The following is a 21,329-nucleotide window of genomic DNA, read 5'->3' on the forward strand; positions in this document are numbered from 1 at the left end:
AATGAGCTTGACTAAGACGCAGGTGACAGATGAACCAAGAATCGAGAAGGTCTTCGCCTTCAGCAGAGATGTTTCCTAGGCGGTTCTTCATGTGGGCTGACCCTGTTTCGCACTGTCTGTCGTTCCACAGCTTTGTTTGTTCAGTCCTGTTTAACACACCGCTCCCCTTCACTTTCCCTTCTTACGTCCTGGTAGCTCATGGACTGTGTGGCATCTGGAAGAATGAAGGGGAAGCGTGCAGACCCAGTGAAGACTCCTCTTCCCAATTTTCCACTTGGCTCTGCAGCCTCCGGGCACAGATTTCCTCTTGAAGCACAGACCGCCTGGGTGCCTGAACTAAGAACCTACCCTCTCATCCACCAGCCTTAGGAGGCAAACATATATGGATGAACAGCCACAGTGTCTGTCCTATCCAGAGGATTGAAAACATAAAATTTACATTTCTTTTATGGAGAATGTTCTTACAGTTTATAGAACCCTAGGGCTTCCAGATAAGGCCTCACCATTGCAGTTGAGCCCTCTCTTATGGACTTTTGATTCACGTGTGAAATCGAGCCAAGGGTGGGGACCAGCCCGGCTGAAAGCATCAGCCCATCAGGGAATGGCCATCTCTCCAGCCTTTGTGGGAACACATGTGGAGGAGGTATAGAGAAGGAGGTGCTAGGGAAGCTCCTCCAATGGCTGTGACCACAGCCCAATAGGGAAGGTGAAATGCTGTTACTGATTTATGCTGAGAATGAAGAGGTCTGCCCTGCCCCAGGCACGGAGCCAGGCACCCATGTATATGCACAGTAGGTTTAGTTCAGAGCCACATTTGACACCCATCCTCACAAATGAGCAAAACCTTAGATTGCCAAATAATTCAGTGCTTGGATATAAGCCCCCAGTGATGATGTGTGATGATAACAATGATGTATGCGTTGGAAAACAAAGCATACATCATTCTACCTTTTAAGTTAATCAGCATTGAGAAGGAGTCAGGTTTTCTTTTCTTTTTCTTGTCTTTCACAGCCACATCCATTGACCTGCACCTCACATTCTGTGTAAGATGCAAAGGAGAGATGCATCTTCCTTAGAACACCACGCATTCTGCATTCGAGTCTATGTGGGCACATGGGTCCGTGGAAAATACAAGAATGGCAGACAGATAAGCTAGCAGTATATTTGACCAAAGACCCAACCTACTTCCCTGGCGTATATCAGGGGTGACTCACATTTTGCCTATTTCCGAATTCCAACCTCCTGGGGTCACCTCTGCCCATGCAGGGTGCCCTCGCGCTTGTCCCGCTGCGTCCCCTGGAGGGAAGGTGGATGCTGCTTTGGGTAGACAAAGGGGCAAGTTCTGGTTTTCCATAAAGCTGATGGAGCAGGAGTGTAGCCACTTTTGCAGCTTCCCATCCTCCTTTTTCTGTGGTTCTCCTTATCCGTATGTCTTCTTCTTTATATGATCACATTTCCAAACGCCTGGATCACAGAGTGAGTTGACGTTCCTTTTGGCCCTTCCTGGAGAATGTGCTTGCTCTCCCTCCTTCTCTCTCGTGTTGTCCTGTCTTTGGTTTTATTTTCCCCGCCCTGGCAGGTCTGTCCCAAATGTGGGGTGCAGCCCCCTTTGTCTCCCTGGCACCTGGCATGGTTATGTGACAGGCAGTATTGCACTTTTTCAACCCTACCTTAAATGTGCTGTCTTTTATTTCCCAAGCGCACTATCTGGATAGGGTAGTTAAAGGTATGGTGTTCTTCCTCTATTTTCCTGTTGTCTTTGTGTGTGTGCTTGTGTATGAGCATAACAGACAGAAGAAATGCCTATCTAGAAATGTATATATACCCCATAAGCAAGGTGTCTCGATGCTGCCACTTCCCAGGCTTTGTCACAGCAGCCACTGCCCAGAGGGCGGGGTTTTGGTCGCAAGATGGTTGATATACCTGGAGTGTCATTCTCCCCTGCCCCAGGTGCTCAGTCTGTTTTGTGACATTACCACTGTGCTGTTGTCCTTCTCTCCCCATACACAGATACACCCCCTCACCCTTTCTACCCCATCTCATGTCACCCTGCCCATGCTTTATGGCCCCTGGTCCATCAGAATGAAGATGCTGGGAACCAGGGTGGGTGGCCTGAGACGGGAAGAGACCCCAGAGCAAACTAAGAAATCCTAAGAACTCCATTCCCACTAGTACTAGTACTGTGTGCTAGATACTGTGCCAGGCTCCGGAGAAATGGGGGAAAACAGACCCCTTACCTCAGGAAGTGAATGGTCTGTTTGTTTGGATTTTTTTTTCCTTTTCAGAGAAGGCCTGACTTTGGTAAGTTTTATTTTTGAAGAGTGTTCCCTACAGGCCAAGTAATTCCTTCTGTTTTAAACATGTACATTAAGTAGATGGTACCCAATTTTCCAAAGAGGCCTCATTGCTCTAGGAATAAGTCTCAGAACGATCAGATACGTGTGCTCCAGAAAGGCCCCAAGCTTCCGGAGGAGAAATACCATGCCATCTTCAGCTTTTTATCCTCAAGCCCTCACACAGCCCCAGGCACCAAATATGTGCTCATTGGTTAACGAAACATACTCTGAAGTCAGACTGCCTGAGTTTGAATCCAAACTCCAATACTTAATGAACTGGATGATCTTGGCCGTGTTTCTTAACCTCTCTTCCCTTCAGAGTCTTTATAAAATGAGGAAAACAGGACGTGCCTGGTGGGATTGGCGTGAGGATTGATTAAAGTAATGAATGTAAAGTGCTTAGCACGTGGGCAGGAATGATGCTCAGTAAATGTTAGCTGTGCTGTTTTATCATCATATTCTTAGCCTCACCGTTAACTTGGAGAAGGACTTCACTAACCAGACTAATTTTTGAAATCGTAAAGAAAAAGGTTAAATTGGCTTTTAATAAGAGATAGGCAACTGCTGTTTAAAAAGTGATGGAAAGGATTTTAGGGAAACATCAATGACTAAGTGCTTTTCAACTGGAATATCTTTGCCAAATACAGCAAAGGTGGTACTAGGGCCCATCCAATGGTGTTGAGAAGCAAGCTGCCTCGCATTTCACGTACTGGCCTTCAACCAAGAATAAAATTATTCCAGCAAGAAAGAGTAGCACCTCTGAGCCTCTTTAAAGTAGGCATTGCACACATAATCATTATCAGAGGAACCCTCAGTATGGATTAAGTTTAATAGCTGGTGGATTCTTTTTCCTACTTTGTGAGGTTTTTCCATATCCGTGAGTCTTAAGGGAGTCCTGTGAATTTTTTCAAGTGAATGGATATACTCATTCGATTGGAGAAGGAGATTAAAGTTGAAGAAGCTGAGTGGCCCATTCTGGATCACACTCTTAGTAAGTGGCAGAACCCAGGATTTTGTGTTTCCTGGCCTAATCCGTATTTCCAGTATTCTTTCATCTGTCACGGTAAGTCACCGAGAATGTCCCATTAATTTCCAAAATTCTTCCTCCAAACTGTCTTCCAAACTGGCAACCTCACCAGGAAGTGACCCGTATTCTCTCAAACCACCCGTTCTGATCTTTAGTTCAGAAAATATATCACCAAACCTTGAGCTGGATTAGGTCAGTGAATCATAACGTGCTTTAAAAGACAAACGTGTCTTGCCAAAATCTAGGTCTGGACCAAGCCCCATCTGGCTGGCTTTCTGGTATCATGGGTACTGGTAACTCCCCCCCAAAAAAGAATTCAGAGACCGATATAATGCAAACCCCAGACTTTTCAGAGTAGAGTATTTTGCAGTTCAGAGACAAACCAGCCTTTGTTCTTTGCTTTCCACTTGCATTGGAAGACACTGAGGAAACAACCGTCACTCAGCAAGTATGTTGAACTCCTCCTAAGTGCCAGGAAATGTGGATGCCACACAACGGAAGTGGTCCCAGCCTAGCAGAGAAGACACTAAAACAAATAATTCCAACAAAGTATGATGACGATTGTGATAGAGAAAGTCCCACGGCCACTTAGCAAGAAGAGCTCTCCCCAGCTTAGGCAGGGCCTCGTAGACCAAGACCATGGGCCGTAACATAAGCATGGTATCCCGCTTTTAAAAGCAGGACGATGACTTGATGACATTTGTGATTTGGAAGGATCGATCTGGCCATATTGTGGAAAAGAGTTGAAAAGGAGCATTTGGGGGCAATGAGACCAATTAGGAGACTGTTGCTGTCATCTAGGAGGGAAAAAACAGTGACCTTGTCTAGGAAAGTGACGGTAGGGATGAAAAAGCACAAGAAAACCAGAAAGAGAAACAAACATAAATGGGACATTTGTTTTGTTAGGTGTGTTGCATAGCTGCTTTACCACTTAAGTAAAAAATAAATACCTTCAAGGATTCTGAAAGTCTTCTAGCTTCAAGGGAGGCTTCTTCCTAGGCTTAAGCAGGAGGTTGAAGATAAAGCGGTCCCCTGTCATTTAAAGGGCATCGTTTCTTTTCAAAAGCTTATTAGCCCTTCTCTAAACCTTAAAATTACATTATTTCGGCTCTGGCAAATGCCTGGTGTGAGTCGTTCCAGAGGGGATTGTTAATCTCACTTGGGCTCTCTGAATTATTGATGAATTTCAGGGTTGTGGAATTAATGAGCTTTAGCAATGGGTAAAGATGGGCATATTGCTTTAAGAAAGTCTGCAAGTCCCCCAGAGGAGACTTCCTCATACTGGCTCATGGGGGTGTGTTGATCCCAGATGCAAATTCCTGCTTGAGAGCAAACCTCATTCAAGCCACAGGTACTACAGTTCTCTCTGAAACCCTGAAACTGGTAGGACAGTGCAGACCCTCGGGATAGAACCTGGTCCATTTGAAGAAAGTGTGGAGAGAGTGCTGTAATTTCACATGTAGAGTTTACCCTCCCCAAGAACACGGGCTCCTCCTGGCAGTTTAAGAGCAGCACAGAATGTGTTGCTCCAGGCACTGTGTGCTAAGAGGAGCTTCCCACAGAGGGTTTTGTGGAATGGAATATTCTGCATTATTGTAAATGGTTGTGGGTAGGGGAGGAATAGCTCTGAGGAAAGCGTTCTGATACTCAAATAAGCAGGTTTCTTTATTATAAGACTTCCCAGAGCCTTTAGTGTATTAATATTTAGTGTGACTTTCTGGGATAAGAATATAGGATATATTGTTTTCCAGACTTACAGAAGTTTGTATTTGAGGACCTCATAGAACTAGTAGTTCAAAGAATTCACTTTGAGAAGTATTGTTTGAGATTATAAGGTCCATTTTAAATTGCCCTGGAACGAAGGGTATCGATAAATAGAGTATAAAAATATTGAGGGCAGAGGCTATATCTCAGCTCTGTATACCCCAGAATTAACACATGCCTGGTGTCCAGTAGGTGTTAAGTAAAGTTTGTTGAAATTAAGAACAAAATCATCAAATTTGAAGTTGTTTTGACCTTCTCTATTGGGTGGCTGTACTGGAGGGACCTAACAGAGCATCTCATCCAAACCTTCATTTCACAGATGAGGAAATTGAGGCCAAAAGAGGAAAAATCACTTTCCCGAGATCCCACAACTTAGTCAGGCAGGACCTAGGTCTCCACCTCATTCATTGATTCATTTCAACAAATACATACCGAGTACTGGCTCCATGCAAGGCACTGGATTAGGTCCAAGGTTGCCTTTGTGGCAAGTATGGCAACTTTATGGCAAGTTTACATTCTAGTGGAGGGAGTAAGGCAGTAAACTATTGCAAAATTAATAATTTGAGTATGCTCGGGACAGTTGCTCTCAGGGGGAAAGAGTGCCAGGAAAGCATGAAACGGTGGGCCTGGTGTGACACTCGTGACCCTGAACCCATCTCGCTGCTTCCTGCTGAGCTGCGTGTTGGCCCCATGACCACGTCATTGGGTTTGTCTCAGCTCCCTCTGGCAAGGTTTATATTTATGAGGACCACAGCTTCTGACCCAAACATTGACACAGTTTGGATTGGCAAAGGGCTATTTTCTGGTTTGTGAGTTTCTTAGTGAAGTTATACAATGTTAAAACAAAATAAACCCAATAATAATAACAGCAGTTGTCATTTGTTAAATGCCTACCAGCGTTACCCACTGTGCTAAATAATTGATATACATTATCCCGTTAATCTTCTTAACAACTCTTTGAATTACATATTACCTCCATTTTACAGATGAGAAAACTGAGGCTTAGAGAGTTAAATAATTTGCCAGTCATCACACAGATAGTAAGTAAAATGGTGGTGCTGGGATTTAAACTGAGGTCTGTCTAGGTACAAAGTCCATACTGTATTATAACACATGGTTTTTATTAAAAATTTAGGATTAAAGGGTGTGAAATTGGCACTGCCCTAGGAAATAAGGATCTGGAAAATATAACCGAAAGTTACTTAGTTTGGAAATAATATATGTAGAACGTCTAGCACAGTGGCAAGCCATAGGAGACCTTCAGTATATGGCAACTGGCATTGTCATCACTGTCCTGAAGCATCTAAACCAGGGTTTGGCATCTACAGCACACAGACCAAATCTGGCTCATCACTTGTTTTTGTAAATAAAGTTTTATTGGAACACAGCCATGCCCATTCATTTATAAATTGTACGTAGCTCCTTTCAAGCTACAGTGGCAGTGTTGGGTAATTGCAACAGAGACCATATGGCTCACAAGCCTAAAATATTTATTATCTGGACCTTTACCGGAAAAGCTTGCCAACTCTGATCTAGATAACTGCCTCAGTTTTCTATTTTGCCTTTCTATGACCCCTACCTGAGGTTAGGGATACAACTTATGATATTATAGTCCCTCTACTAAACTAGAGAGAAGGTCAAGGTGAGTAGAAGATTCAGATACTGTGTTCAAGCTGTATGTCGGGCTTTGTGCATCATGCATACATTATCTTATTTAATCCTCCCAACAACCCCATTTTATAAGTAGACTGAGGCTCAGAGAAATTAAATAAGGTGCCTGGGTGTCCTAAAGGCACTGTGTGTCAGAGCCAGCCTTTGATGTGGCTCCCAAGCGTATGCTCTTAGATAAGAGATGTTATTTGCATCTTACAAGAGGCTACATCCTGGAGCAAGAGAAAGCAGTCCACTACCATTCTTAACGATTGGACTCTTCTTCCTCCAAAACGGATCTCAAATACATAGGAGGCTTAATTTAAAGTCTCAGCTGGATGGACACAACTTAAATGGGATTAACTGGAAAAAGAGGGAGTCTGTGTTTGCTTAGATCAGGAGGGGCGGCTGATGTTAGCTACTGAGCCAGAGCGCCTGGGCGGTCACCTGCACGTCACAGCACTGCTCCTGTGCTTTCCAACTGCTTTCTCGATCACTTTTGGGGTGGCCGTGCTGCTGGCTTCCCACCTTTCCCAGCAGGCTTCTGCTGTGACCCCCTTATCTACATTTGCTTCAAAACTTCCTCAGGAATCCCTCCTAGGCTCAGAGTGCACACTCCGTAAATGTTTCTTCCTTTGAATGGACCACAGTGGCCAGATTGATGGATTGGTATTGAACATCTGTATTGAACATCTGAAGTATAAATGAACATGTTCTTTTCTTTTACTTTGTAAGAACAGTCAACTACCAGAAGGCCTTGAAACACTACAGCTTTAGATTCTATTTGATCGGCCATTTAGCGAGTACCTACCTTGGCCTAGGTCTTATATCAGACAGCCACATCCACACTTGTCCCATTTAAGAATAATGGGTCGGTTTTCAGTTATTTCATGATAGAAAATGTAGTTTGCAGCTGTAGTTGCTGCTCTTAATAATAAAACAAGTTTTATAGATGGCAGAGTGCTTTCACATCCATACCTTTCCCTGAGACTGAGCAAGGGCCAGAGAAGACATCCCAGGGAGGTAATATTTTGATAGCCCCTCTGAGAAAAGAATTGGCAGATTTGTTAAAAGGAGGACTTGAATGAAAACCAAGCAGCAACACAGAAGCTGGAGTAAACCGTGTAACTTCACAGATTCTCAGGCCTAGATTTCTAAGCTACAGACTCAGAGAGAGAAGGGTTTGAAAAGGTGGTCAACAAAAACCTGCAAATCTACTTGAATAGTAACTCCCCACCTTATGATATAGTCAAAGCAGACCTAAGGCAGAGTCTAAATATTGCCTGACCCTCCTTGATTGAATCACCCACAGCCCTCTCAGGCAGATGGCCACTCCTGTATTTGGTTCCCACCATATTTTGTACATCTCCCTCAGGGTACTTAGCAGTGAAATATTTTGCTTATACAAACCTGTCTCCTTTGATAGGCTACATGCTCCTCAAGAATAAGAACTAAGTCTTACTCATCTCTCTACCTCCAGTGCCAGCCCAGAGAAGGTGCTTAATAAATGACAGACAGGCAGACAGATGTACAGATGAAGAAAATTAGGGAAGGGGAGCCTGCCCAAACCTGCAATGGCAATCACAGACAGCCCTACTTCGTGTCTCTCGTGGCAGTCGTCCGGGTTCCCTTTACTCGCTGTAGATAAGATGGGGAAAAAAAGACTCCAGGACTCTTCCTGAAAGCAAAGACAGTTGTTGAGGAGAAAACGGGACAAAATAAATGAGAAACCTAAGGTTCAGTACAATGAACCTAGTAACAAGGCCTGAGAAAAGTACAGCCTTTTAGAATGAGACCCAGAAGTGCTGAGGGGACAAGAGGAGTAAATAGAGAGATGATTCCCTTGTTCCACACAGCCACCAGAGACAGGAAAAACAGGCAAGAGTGAGCAAGCAGCCAGGAGCAGCCTAAAAGCTCCAGTGATCAAATTTGGACAAGCCCACATCCACTGACTCCTGCTCTAGAATCCTGATCACTGTGCATCCTTAGTGAGGCCTTCCACCTCTGAGTCTCAGTTGCCTTCGAGGTAAAGTGGCCGTTCTAATGATAGGCCTCCCCGGGTGCTGCGGGTATCGATGCGCTGACGAATGTGAAAGCCTTTTGTAAGTTGACAGGCAGAGTGTGCGTGTATGTGGCCAGGTGGCTGTGGATGATCATACCTTGATTCCGTGTGCTTTGCCTTGCAGAGGGTTGCCCTGGCTTGTGCAATGGCAACGGCAGATGTACCTTGGACCTGAATGGGTGGCACTGCGTCTGCCAGCTGGGCTGGAGAGGAGCTGGCTGCGACACGTCCACGGAAACTGCCTGTGGTGACAGCAAAGACAACGATGGAGGTAGGGCTCTGGCACCCATGGGTGCTGTGCATCTCCAGGGCTGTGGGAAGCACAGAGTGGAGGGTGGGCGTTACTGAGATAACAGGCCACCAACACACCAGCTGTCCAGTCAAGGGGGCCTGCAGGGTAGGCATAAAACGGCACATGTCATCTAAGGAAAGAGTGCATATCACTGGTTGTTCCATTTGAATTCATTAAAATTAGCTGGTGCAAACAAAAGCAGTTACCCTCCTCTGAGAGCAAGTGCAGAGGAGAAGGCATATGGAAGAAGGAATTTTCTAATAATTCACTAATGGAATGAGTTGCCTGGCAACGTTAGGAGATACCGCCATTGCAAGTGGACAAGAAGAGGCCACCCGATTCTGTACCACAGAAAGTGGCAGAAAGGATGCTTCTCCAGGGGAGGGAGGCTGAGTTACCTTTGTCAAGGTCCCTTCTCCCCTGATTCTGGTGGTAACCCTCACCAAGCATGCTGGGGGCCACCTTTGCCTCCACACCTTCTGTCCGTGTGGGTTTGTAGTGGAATTTGCCTTTGCCGTTGGGTTTTTTTCAAGTGCTGGGCGGTCAAAACCCTAAGGAAGGGAGGCCTAGTCTCGTGGGGCTTTTACTAGCTAAGGGTGCAGAGTCCGGGGCTCTAACCCCAGTTCTGTCTTTGGTGCTCTGTGTGTCCTGAAGCAAGCCACTCGATGTCAGTGGGCCTCACACTCCCTATTTATAAAATGGGGCCATTGGATCATAAGAGCCCTTCCAGCCTTTATAGTAGTCCTAGAGTTAGCCTTCGTCTTTCTGTTGTGTGGAACTTGTATAAATACAAACACAATGCGCTTTGCTTTTCCACTTGGAAGATGGGTTGATCCCTCCTGACTCTATCAATCTCAAGGGGTTACTAGGAGAAGAAAAAGATGGAGATATGAAAAAAAAAAAAAAAAAAAAGATCAAAACAGTTCATCCTTCCTTTATAATGACGGCCTAACGGTTGGCCTAGTCCAGATGTGTTTATGCAGCTCCCTCATATTTATACCAAGGGACTTTCTGATATACTGCACAGAGTAGGAAGTCAACAGGCCAGAAACTCAGCATCCCAGCCTTTGGGAACCTTCTACTTAGCGTGATTCTACGATCTCAAAGCACCAGAAGGATTAAAAGGCCAAGTGTGTGCTGTTGTGATTACTCTGGTTCATTTGCCTTGAGTTGGCTCCGGCAGCCTTGGGCTGTTTCAGGCCACCGGTCTTTGTCTGAGCCAGCTTTCAGTCCTTCGGTCTGCTGCCTGAATCCAGGAGGTGGTCGGGCCTGATGCACCCAGTCCTGGGCCCCGTGGGGTAATTGTCGACAAGGAGCTCGTGGGGTTGGGTCATGGTAGCCAGGCAGAGGCAGTGGGTCCCTGCTCTCCTCTTGAGAGCTCACAGGGCTGAAATGTCCCTTAATCAGTCTGAGATTTGTGGAGCTCATTCATTCTGTGCTCCATAAATATCCAGGGTTCCTGTTATGGAGCCAGGCCCTAGACCAGGCACAGAGATGAGTAAGTCCGGTCCCCACACTCCAGGAGCTCAAATGAGGGAGGGAGACCAAAGTTAAGGGCTAATGGACAGTGATAAGGGCACTTGCAGACTTCTGTATTAGCTGTTGTGAGAGTAGGAGAACATTCATCAAGAAGGTGAAGCTTGGGCAGGCAGGCGTTTCTTGGAAAGGAGGGAGAAAACATCATGGGCAAAGCAGGGAAGGGCACCAAGTAGCCCTGTCTTCGGGCAAGATAAAGTACAATCGTACTGGCTCTTCATAGGGAAGAGATGTCAGCCTAAATTATCTGCCTAACTCCCCCCCTTCACTTTGCCTATGTAGACGCAATTCCATGACTAGCAATGACATTCCTATAGTTAGAAAAGAAAGGGAGAGGAGCCGTACCATGAAGTCATTCCCTTCTCAGGGATCCAGGGTCTTGGCCAAAGCTGTTGACTATCTGGGCATTAAAAGAACTGAATGTCCCTGAGAAATGTGGGGAGAGGGTGCGCTCCCCCGTAACACGCATACCAGAATAAGTTATAAAACAGGGTTCATTTACCCCCTCACATGAAACACAATGCCAGTGTACCCTCTGTTCACCATCCTTCAGAGGCAGCCCTCCCAGCGCTGGGACTCCCCAGTGCTGACAGGGAGCGTGGGCACACAGGAGCCAAAAGCCCCACAGCTTTGGTGGGAGAAAGAGCTTCTCATCATAGGAAACAGGGCTGATCCCGACCCCAGGGGAACAGAGCCTTCTCCAGCCACCATGGGGATGAACCAGCGCGAAGTGGAAAAGAACGATCAGAAAATCCCCAAGTGTAGGAGAATATACCTCTTCCGTTTATGGAGCATGTTATGGGCTGGAATGAGCTTTTACATAGTTTTTACGAATGCCATACAATAGTACTACTGTAACTTGAGTTCATTCACTCACTCAGCAAACATTAGCTGAATGTCTCCTCTGCATTGGGCCCTATCCTGGGTCTTGGGGCTTCAGAGACAAATAAGACACAGTCCCTGCCTTTGTGAAGTTCGCAGCCTGGAGAGAGAAACAGCACCGGTTGCAATGTAGTGGGATAATTGCTGTGATAAAGGAGCATCCACTCATTCAGCTGATATTATCAAATGCCTGGGTACCCTCCTGGGTACTGTGATGTAGCTCCTGTTCCATGGGGCTTCCAGTCCAGCCAGGAAGACATCCCATGGATCATCATGGTGGGGAAGACAGCTAGCTGGGGAGACCGGACTGTTGAGGGAGCTTGGCCTTTGGTTCTCAGCTGAGAAATGAGGGAATGTCTCACCTCAGGACCCTCTCAGTTTGGTGGGCTCTCTACCCATTGGGGGAGCCAAGAGGAAGGGGCAGAGGGTCCCCACTTTGCAGGGTGGCACAGATGAAACAACCGTAAGGGTTAGACTCTCCCCAAGTGCTGGAGGGGGCAAGACTGTCCTCACTGGCCCCTCTGGGTCTTGGCCAAACAGGGACAGTTTTAGTGGAGGGAGAAGCGGGGCAGGCTGTGCACAGCAGCACAGGGGTGAGCCAGATTCAGCGCTTGGCTGTTTGCAGTTCAGGCAAGCACACATTTGCTAGGCTCCTGCTGTCTACCGGGTACCACACTCCTTTCTAAGAGGACATCGAGACCGATGAACGTGACCCTGTCTGTCTCCCTCAGGAAGCTCACAGTTATTTGGAAGAAATTGTCATCCAAACAACCAAATCTAATGGAGATAGAATGAAACAGATGCCTTTATTTCAGCCATGATGTGGGACACAGCATAGTCCCACGTAAATAAGTCAGGGTGGAGGGGAAAAAAATGTTAGTGTCCCGCTGAGAGATGGTTTTTGGCTGATGTGACTCAGGGGCTTGGAGAAGGGATTAGCAGAGGTTAATGTGAGTAACAGGCCTGGAGGAGACAGAGAACACAGACTACAGCTCCCTCCTTTACTCCCCTGCACATTACAGACCGGGAAACTGGGGCCCAGAGAGGGGATGTGACATCATATACATGGAAGTCACACAGAAAGTCATTAACACAGCTGGACTAGGACCCAAGAGTCTTGGGCCATATTCTGTGTGGTCTTAGGGACCACCTCCTCCTGGTGCTTTATCCTCCTCCTAGACATGTAGTGTGAGTACTTACTCGAATTTAACTAGGCTACAGCGGTACCACGGAGCAGACCAGAGGATGACAGTGATAACCCATACGTCATTTTACCGTTTGCAAAGCAGTTGTGTACCCATCCAGCAACACTGGGAGGTGTGTGGTATTCTCATCCCCTTCTTACTCTTTTCTTATGGTGCGGAAGCTAGGACTTAGTAAGGGGAAGTATTTTGCCCAGGTCACACAGCTGGCAAGTGACAGAAACTGCATAGTCTGTGAGGTCTGGCCACATGAGAGCTTTTCAGCGTGCCCAGACTTCGGACTCACGGCTCTGTCGTAACCCTGACCGTGGCTCTTCAAGTTATCTGAGAACTTCTGGTTTCTCTTCTTTGCCAATTTGCTAGGCTGAAAGCAATCCTTTACAAATTAAACTGGAACTTCAAGCTTCGTTAAGCATGTTGTTGCAGTGTTTTTAAACTGAGACCAAAAAAAAAAAACGTTACACAATATGCCTGAGTTGGGTTTAGCTTCATTGGTTTGTTTCTGTTTTCACTTGTGGTCGTTGTCTACATTTTTAAAGCGGGGAATAGATCCTGGATACGACTTAGTTACTCCCAGTCTCCTAATCCTCTGTCAGGGCTGCCCAGTCAACCTAGCCTGCCTCCAGATTCACCCCGAGCCCTGGTTGCTAAGGGGGGAGCAACCAGGCAGCAGAGGCCCGGCCTCACCACAAAATGCGAATTCCTCTGTGTGGCCCATTTGACGAAGAAGCTGTTCCCTTTGCACGTAGTGCCCTTTAGGAAGCCCTCTGTGAAGTACTGTCACGTGCACCTTCTCATGCGTTGCACACTGACCCACTGATGGGGGCATTCATGCCCATTTCAGAGATGGAGAAACTGTGGCCCGAAGATGCTGTGTGACTGTAAAATAAGAATAGTAAGGCCTACCTTGCAGGGTTGCTATGAGGATTACAGGTGATGTATCTAAAGCACCTGAGAAGCAACATACCGCAGTGATTAAAAGTACAGGGTCTGTACCGAGATTGTCTGGATTCAAATCCTTGCTCCCCCATTTGCTGGCTGCATGACCTTCAGCGAGTTATTCAATTTCTCTTAAGCCTCAGTTCATCACCTGCACATGTCAGTTCTCTTTCTCCCGCTCCTTTCCACCTGTAATCACAGAAACATGATGTTTATTATAAAATAAATATATACTCATATACAAATGATTATTTTTAAAACTTGGAATTATGTTCTCTATATAATTTTATCCTCTACTTTTTGTACTTACGATTATACTGTTTCTCCATATAATGTATTTTGACCTCTTTCATGTCTTAGTTAAATTTTGTATTCCAAACTATTGCACGCTTATTGCTAGAAGGAAAAAAATTCAAATGTACATAAAGGAAGACAACAGCCACCGTTTAGAAAGCATCTCTAAGGGGCAGGCCCTGCACTGGACACTCTGTGTCCATAACCTCCAGCCCCTCACAACACACTGGCAGGGCAGATGTTCACAGGCAGGGAAACCGAGGGTCACTGAGCTGACGTGATTTTCCCAAAGTCATCCACTGGATCAGTGGGAAAGCTAGGATGAGGACGGAACCTGTGTTTAAAAAGAAGAAGCCAAGAGAAAAAGCCCCCTGGAATTTAAGCAACCAGACCCCTTTTGATAAAGGATCTTTAAGCAGCTTCAAGGTGTGTTAATCTCTTTAGGCACTGTTGGTCCCATAAAAAAAACAATCATGGATTGCAATTCAGATAACTGATAGATGCAACCTGGAAGGAGAAATTTCAGTAAAACCAAGAACAGAGCTCTCTGTCCTCCCTTCTCCTCCCCATCTCCCATTGTTGGCATGGAGAGTTCACATAAAGCCAAAGAATTTGGCCGCGCTTCAGACTATCTCTAAACCACATTTCTTGTGATAAGAGACAAGAGCGAAATTGACCTTTAAATATCCTGGGTTCCGAGGAGGAGATAAAGATTTTGCAAGCCTTTTCAAAGAAGGCACAGAATTTATTCTAGCAAATGACAAAAACTTCTCCCAGATGTGTACAGACAGGGAGGCACATTCCACCCACCCCACCCACCCCGGGGCCTCCCCAGATGCTGTGCTCACAGCCGGCTGCCAAACACTTCTGTGGCCAGACTGCAGGCAACTGTGAGATGAGGTCAGCTGATGGGCTGTCGAGCCCGTGGAGGAGTTAAGCGTGCCGAGAGCTGGATGGGCTTGTTAGATACTGTCCATGGGACCATCAGGTTAAGGAACCATGCAAACAACTCTGATGCAAAGAGTTTGCTAGTCCGCAAATTTCCCAAACCTGCCCCCAGCTCTGCTCTCCTGTTGGCTTATTCTTGTCCTCCTTCTAGTCTCAGTTTAAACATTCCATCTTCCAGGAAATATTCCAGCCCTCAGCCCACGTTGGGTTCCCACCTTTGGACTTCCACAGCCCCCTCTGCTTCCTTCTTTTCCAGCACACAGTCATCTCTATCTGACCCACCACACCAAATCCTCTGGAGACGTGACTCTATTTTCTTCTTGTCTATCCAGTGCCTAGCGCAGGGCCTGCCAGCCATGTGACAGACACTGAAGGAACAGAGCAGACCTGTCCCCTGTGCCTCGTTTCTAAGGAGAGGAACGAGCTCTTCCCGTGGTGGCGGTGGGGTTTCATCATGCCTCACAGCCCTCGATGAGCCCCATCCAACTGATGGAGCTGTTCGATTTGGGATCCTCACGTAATTCATTCATTTTTTCATTCATTCAGCAAATACGCTCACTGTGCACAAGGCAATGTGCTATGCATTTAGGATAAGAAATAAGTCATTTTCTGCCTTCTGTGGATGGGGGACAGGGCTGGAGGATCCAGGATGTCCAAAGCACTAATAGGGAAAGAGATGCAGACTGTGGACTAGTGCCTGGTTTGGAAGAAAGAGAAGAGACCAGAGTCCCAACTCTGCTACTTCACTAGCAGTATGACGTTGGGTAAATCACCTAACCTGACCCCAGTGTCTTCTTTTGTAAAGATGAGAAGGCCAGCTGAGTCACCACCTACTATAGAACTCTCGTGCCCGCCTGTCACTTCCTGTGAAAGTTCCAGCAGGCCAGCCACCAGGGGAGATGGTTACCCAAAGTCCCACCACTCCCTGGCATCTGTTAAGGTCACAACACGAATAGGAGGCCACCACTAGTCAGCACCGCAATTGATGGCAGAGGACTTCATTCATTCCTGTGCCATAGCGACCGTCTGCAGAGGGTGAAGGACTCCAAGACTTCTTTCGTTGAATTACGGATTTACTCTTCACGACCCAGGAAACTTTCAGCAATCCTGAGAGGTTGCCAGAGCTTATTATCCTGGTTTGACGTGAATACATTGCATCTCAGACATAGGAAGGGATGTGCCCAAGGTCTCACGGCTAGAGAGTGACAGACTCAGGGACGGAACCCTGCCTTCAGGCTTCTAGCCTGGCTTTTTTTTTCTCCACTTGCCCCTCTCCAAGGTCAGTTGACACGCACCAGCAGGGTGGGTGCTGAGGAGGGAGGCAACAGGAAATGGTGTGGCCCTCATTCTCAAGTTGGTAGCATAGGACGTATGTGGAAATGTTAGCAGAAGCCAGCGCTCCACGCATCGTGCGGCATCTCAGCACCAGAGGGCTTCATGTTCAAGGGTCACAAGCACAAGAACTGCTCTGCAATATTCATTTAGTGCCCCAGAGACCTGGTCCCTTTTTTCTTTTTTTTTCTCTGCTTCTTCCCTTCCTTCCTTTTTCTTTGTCTTTCTTTTTAATCTCTGTTCTGCCTTTCTTCTGGCTGTTTCCTTCTCCCACCCCCCTGCGGCACCAGAGGCCACTGCCTGCCGGGTGTGGCATTGCTGCCCCTCCTGCCCTCCGGGAGCCTGACACTTTCATCTGCCCCTCTTCACTTTCACCGTGTGAGGAGAGAGAGGAGGCCTTCAGAAGTTCAAGGAGAAAGGAAATTTTGGGGTGGGGGTGGGGGAAATGTAATTTCCCAAAAGCTTGAGTTTAGGGTGTAGGAGGATTTTATTGAAATTTCGAAGGAAATAAAGGAAAAATCCTCCCTATTTTCCTGACTGGTTTTTGGGTTTTGTTTTTGCTCCTGTGATAACAAGGGTCTCCCAATGGGAATAGTAAATACAGGAAACATGAACATTTTGTAAGTCAACCAGTGTGTGTGTAATATACAATTAAGTGAGATAAGAAGTGCTTGGAAAATCTAAATGTCTCCAAACTAGCCAAACCCAGAGAATCTCGAAAACCATATATTGATGTATTTCTAATCTAATTTCTAATCTACCCCCAAATTTACTTTTCTGTCCTCAGAACATACTTTTTCCTCTTCCTACAACTTTTCTAAAACATGTCATCTATGCCTAAGAAACTGAAACCGTGGAAGAGTCTCTGTTACCCTGCTGCAGGCTGCCCTAATGCTGCATTTGAAAATAACAGAGAGGGGTTTGCACAGAAGCTGGTCTCATAAACTGAGACTTTGATAAGAATTTTGTGGGCCCTACTCATTTTTAAAATATGTATCTCATTTAAATATGATGGTCTCTATTAGTGGAGGTTTAGCCCACATTTACGACTCAGCAAATATTTGCCAAATGAATGATAGGGGAGCGTCAACATAGGGGGGTGTAGACGGGCAGCAGCTCTTCTCCAAGAGCTCATTGTGTGGGGAGCGAGACAGGGAAAGTGAGCATTACAATATGGGGAGATGAGTGCAGTGGTGGAGGCCACCCAGGCCACTGAAAGAGCACAGAAGGGTAGCATTTCAGCTACACTCGTAGATTCATGCTTCCCACTCAAGAAATCGTTCCTAAAAGTCTCTTCAGGATCAGAGAACCTTTTCTTTTTCAGAAAGAACTGAGTTCAAATTCTGAGTCACCTTCGTCACTGACTGTGTGACCTTGACCAAGTCACTTTACCACTTGGAACGTCTGGTTCGTTCTCTCTGAAACGGGAGTGATGGTGGCGACAGTGGCTGCTGCGTAGGGTTGGGAAGATCCAATGACACCTTCCTTGAAAACATTCCTTGTAAAGCATTTAGCACAATGCCTGGCACTCAGTAGGTGGCAGCTGTGATTATCATCATCATCATTTCATACAAAAATTAATAATACTAGCAATCATTCCTGGCTATCCTTCCAACCAGGACCAGAGAACAGGAAGCAGTTCTTCCAAGGTGCCACAGAGCCGAGTGTTTATAAAGAGGTAAAAGACTGGTTTCCAGGGACCGCTTCGGTGGTAAACAAGAGCAGGCAAGAGCTAATAAAATTTCAAATTAGCCATGACTTTTCACAGCCCTTCAATTGTGCTAGCTGATTTAATGGTCAGCGTCCCTGCTCGCCGCCGGGATTGAATAATGGAGCATTTCTGCAGAGTTATGGATGCAGCAGCTGAATCTGTCATGCTAACATCAATAGCAGAATGCAAATAACCCTCAGCTTGGGCTGTAATTATGTGCTTAGGCAATGTCTGACAGGGGCAGCCCGAGAATGTGTGATGGAGCCCGCCGACTGCGGGAGAAAACAGGTGCTTGGCGAGGCAGTTAGCTGGTATATGTGGAAGCTGGGACAGGAGCCACAAGGTAGGACCCAGGACAGAGCTGGAGTGGAGCTCTAATCCCTTTCCTCCACATCTCAGGATGCAGCCCTACACCTTGGCGAGCCGTGTTCTAGGGTCAGGGTCGGGAAGGGAACTACCTTTATTAAGTACTTACTACGTGTCAGGTTCTCTGCTAGATTGGGGGACATACACTATGTTTTTCACTTATGTAAAAAAATACTTAAGTAACAGTCTTAGAATCCGCTTGTGGAACTTCCCTGGCAGTCCAGTGGTTAAGACTTCACGCTTCCACTGCAGGGGGCGCAGTTTTGATCCCTGGTTGGGAAACTGAGATCACACATGCCCCGCAGTGTGGCCAAAAAAATTTTAAAAAAAGAATCCACTTGTAAGAGATGTGGGAAACTGAGGCCAGAGAGCTTAAGTAACCTGCCCAAGGTCACACAGTAGTAAGTTTCAGAGCCAGGATTTCGCCTCAGACAGTCCTGCTCTGGAGCCCATACTCTTTACCACTGTGCTGCCCTCAAGGAGGGCATAGCGTAAAAGGTCTTGGATACCATGCAGAAGTTGGGAGAGAAAGACAAGGGATTTGGGGCCCTAATTTATTAGAAAAAAACTGGGCTTCGGGGAGGTCAGGTAGCTTGCCTGAGGCCACAACATCCCAAGGCCAGAAAGGAGGCTTAAGAGCGCTGCCTGTGTGGGTAGGGCACCCAGTCTAACCCATGCATATGCAGTATTCCGGTGGGCAGCATCTGCGTTGTAAACCCATGGAGACAGAAGTGAGGGAGTATGTCCGTGTTGAGGAGACGGGGCCTCAGAGCCATGAAGCACAGGAACTCACCCAGAGTCATTCTTAGGCGCAGTTCTGGGACTTGAGCTACAATCTCTGAGCCTCACCACCCTCCCACCATACCACACTGTTTAATTGAATTGAATGAAGATAATGGTCTTCTGCCTTTTATGGACTGTCCTTTGGTTTCGTCCCCTTGATTCATTTGTCAATTCATTCAATTTTCTTTCATTTATTTATGTAACAGTCATGTTTTAAACACCTGTAGTAAGTGCTGGGGATACAACAGAGATGACCAGAGCGGGATCCATGCCCCCAGGGTGGTGAGGAAGTTTGCCCAAAGTCACACAGCTGGTAAGCAGGAGAGGCAGAATTCCAGCCTACAGAGGAACACATGTGCTTCGACTGTTCTCTCCCTACAGAGCACACAGACTGGCTTTCCCTGTCCCCCGCTTTGGGCAGTATCCTCTAATCCCTGGGTTTGTCATCTATTTTAAGCTATTCTATTGGGTGCCTGTAAAAGCGCTTTGGGATAATGAGACCAAAAAGTTGTGGCCTGGTGGAATTTCTTTTTTGCACTTTGGGAAGCTGGGAGCTGTAATGTAATTTTCAGCCCTAAAGAAATCCACCCATGTGGTAGAGAGAATTCTCTGCTAATGGCAGCTTGGCGGGTGATCTGAAACCATCCCCTCTTACCCAGAAGGCAGAGCTGGGTGTCCACACATTTGCATCGAGGCCGGGAGAGATGCTGGGGGTTTCACCACCTCCACCAGCACTGCCTCTTGCTTACCCCCGAAGCCCGTCAGTCGCCAGGTCTCACCTCTTGAGCGTCTCTCCAAACCGTCCTCTTCTCTCGGTCTCCACTGTCACTGCTCTAGTCTCAGGAACCATTATTTTCCTCCTGTGTAATCTCAGCAACACTGCCTCCATGCAGCCCCCAGCTTCTGCCTTGGGCCCACTTCAGTCCCCTCTCCACGATACAGGGGCTCTTTCAGCAATGCAGTGACTTTCAGATAAAATCACCTCTTGCTTAACACCTTTCAGTAGCTCCCATTGTCCAGAGAGTGAAATGCAAACCCCTAACCTGGTCCAGGAGGCCCAGCTGTTTGCTCTTGCCAACCTCACAGCCTGATCTTGTGCTGTTCCCCTCACCTTCTGAGCCCAGCATTTGAATTTAGCAACTCAAATGTTCAGTGTGTTGTTCTCTCAACTCTGGGCCTTCATATATATAATTCCTTCTCCCTCTCTGAAAAAAAAAAAAAAAACAGAAAAACACGTCTCGCTGCCCACTGACTTGTCTATCTCTCCTGCTAGGCTAGTAGGCTGCCACCCGATCTCACACCTGAATCTACTTGGTGCCCAGCGAAGCCCTTGGCTTCTGTCAGGCACTTAATAAAGTTTTCCAATGAATGGAAAATAGAGAAGTGAATGAAGGAAGGCTCTGTGGACAAACGATGCTGATTGAACAGCCACATAAATGTCATGCTCTGTCACCCCTGCAGATGGCTTGGTGGACTGCATGGACCCCGACTGCTGCCTCCAGCCCCTCTGTCACGTCAGCCCGCTGTGCCTGGGCTCCCCCGACCCTCTGGACATCATCCAGGAGACACAGGCCCCTGTGTCCCAGCAGAACCTGCACTCCTTCTACGACCGGATCAAGTTCCTCGTGGGCAGGGACAGCACACACATCATCCCCGGGGAGAACCCCTTTGACGGAGGGTGAGTCCAGCTCTGGCCGTGGTTCTCTGAGGGGGGAGTGGCTCACCTCCAGGGCCACATGTGGGTGGATGGGAGTGGGAGGAGGCCAGGAGGGTGGGCGTTGAAGGCTCCTGATGGAATGGCAGGGGAGGCAGGGAAGCAGCCTCAGGTACCCACATTTAGAAAACTGCTATCCAGGGCGTTTGGAATTTTTATGAGTGAAGTTTTTTTGTCCTCATTGGGTGATAGATGGAGAGAGTGGGAAATCAAAGGTCCAAGGGGAATCTTGGATCAATACCCACTCTGCAGTCAGCGCTTACTGATTCTGTGGTCTCCAGATGGGCTGAAAGCTTTGATACTATCATCCCTCAGAGCTGATGTTCGGGAGATTTTGTTAGGCTGGGGTGGGGTGCATCTGCTGGCACCCCAGGCCATACGCCCATGCATTCTTTCACAAGCGTTCAGTGGTGTCGTCTATTGGACAGGTTTTTACTGAGGTCTGCTCTGTGCCAGGTCCTGTGCTGGAAGCACAGAGATGAGTGGAGCAC

The 21,329-nt window shown here is 47.0% G+C and overlaps 1 protein-coding gene across 1 annotated transcript in view; it reads left to right on the forward strand.

The window, feature by feature from the left end:
• TENM4 (teneurin transmembrane protein 4) overlaps nucleotides 1–21,329 on the forward strand; it is a 740,944-nt gene that overhangs the window by 621,289 nt on the left and 98,326 nt on the right. Inside the window, exons 18-19 of the mRNA XM_029207627.1 lie at nucleotides 8,964–9,110; nucleotides 20,586–20,802. Coding sequence (XP_029063460.1) covers nucleotides 8,964–9,110; nucleotides 20,586–20,802 — 364 coding nt within the window. The remainder of the gene's footprint in view (nucleotides 1–8,963; nucleotides 9,111–20,585; nucleotides 20,803–21,329) is intronic.

This window comes from Monodon monoceros, unplaced genomic scaffold, assembly GCF_005190385.1.
Source record: "Monodon monoceros isolate NGI ecotype Baffin Bay Population unplaced genomic scaffold, NGI_Narwhal_1 Super_Scaffold_7, whole genome shotgun sequence".
NCBI classification, from domain to species: domain Eukaryota; kingdom Metazoa; phylum Chordata; class Mammalia; order Artiodactyla; family Monodontidae; genus Monodon; species Monodon monoceros.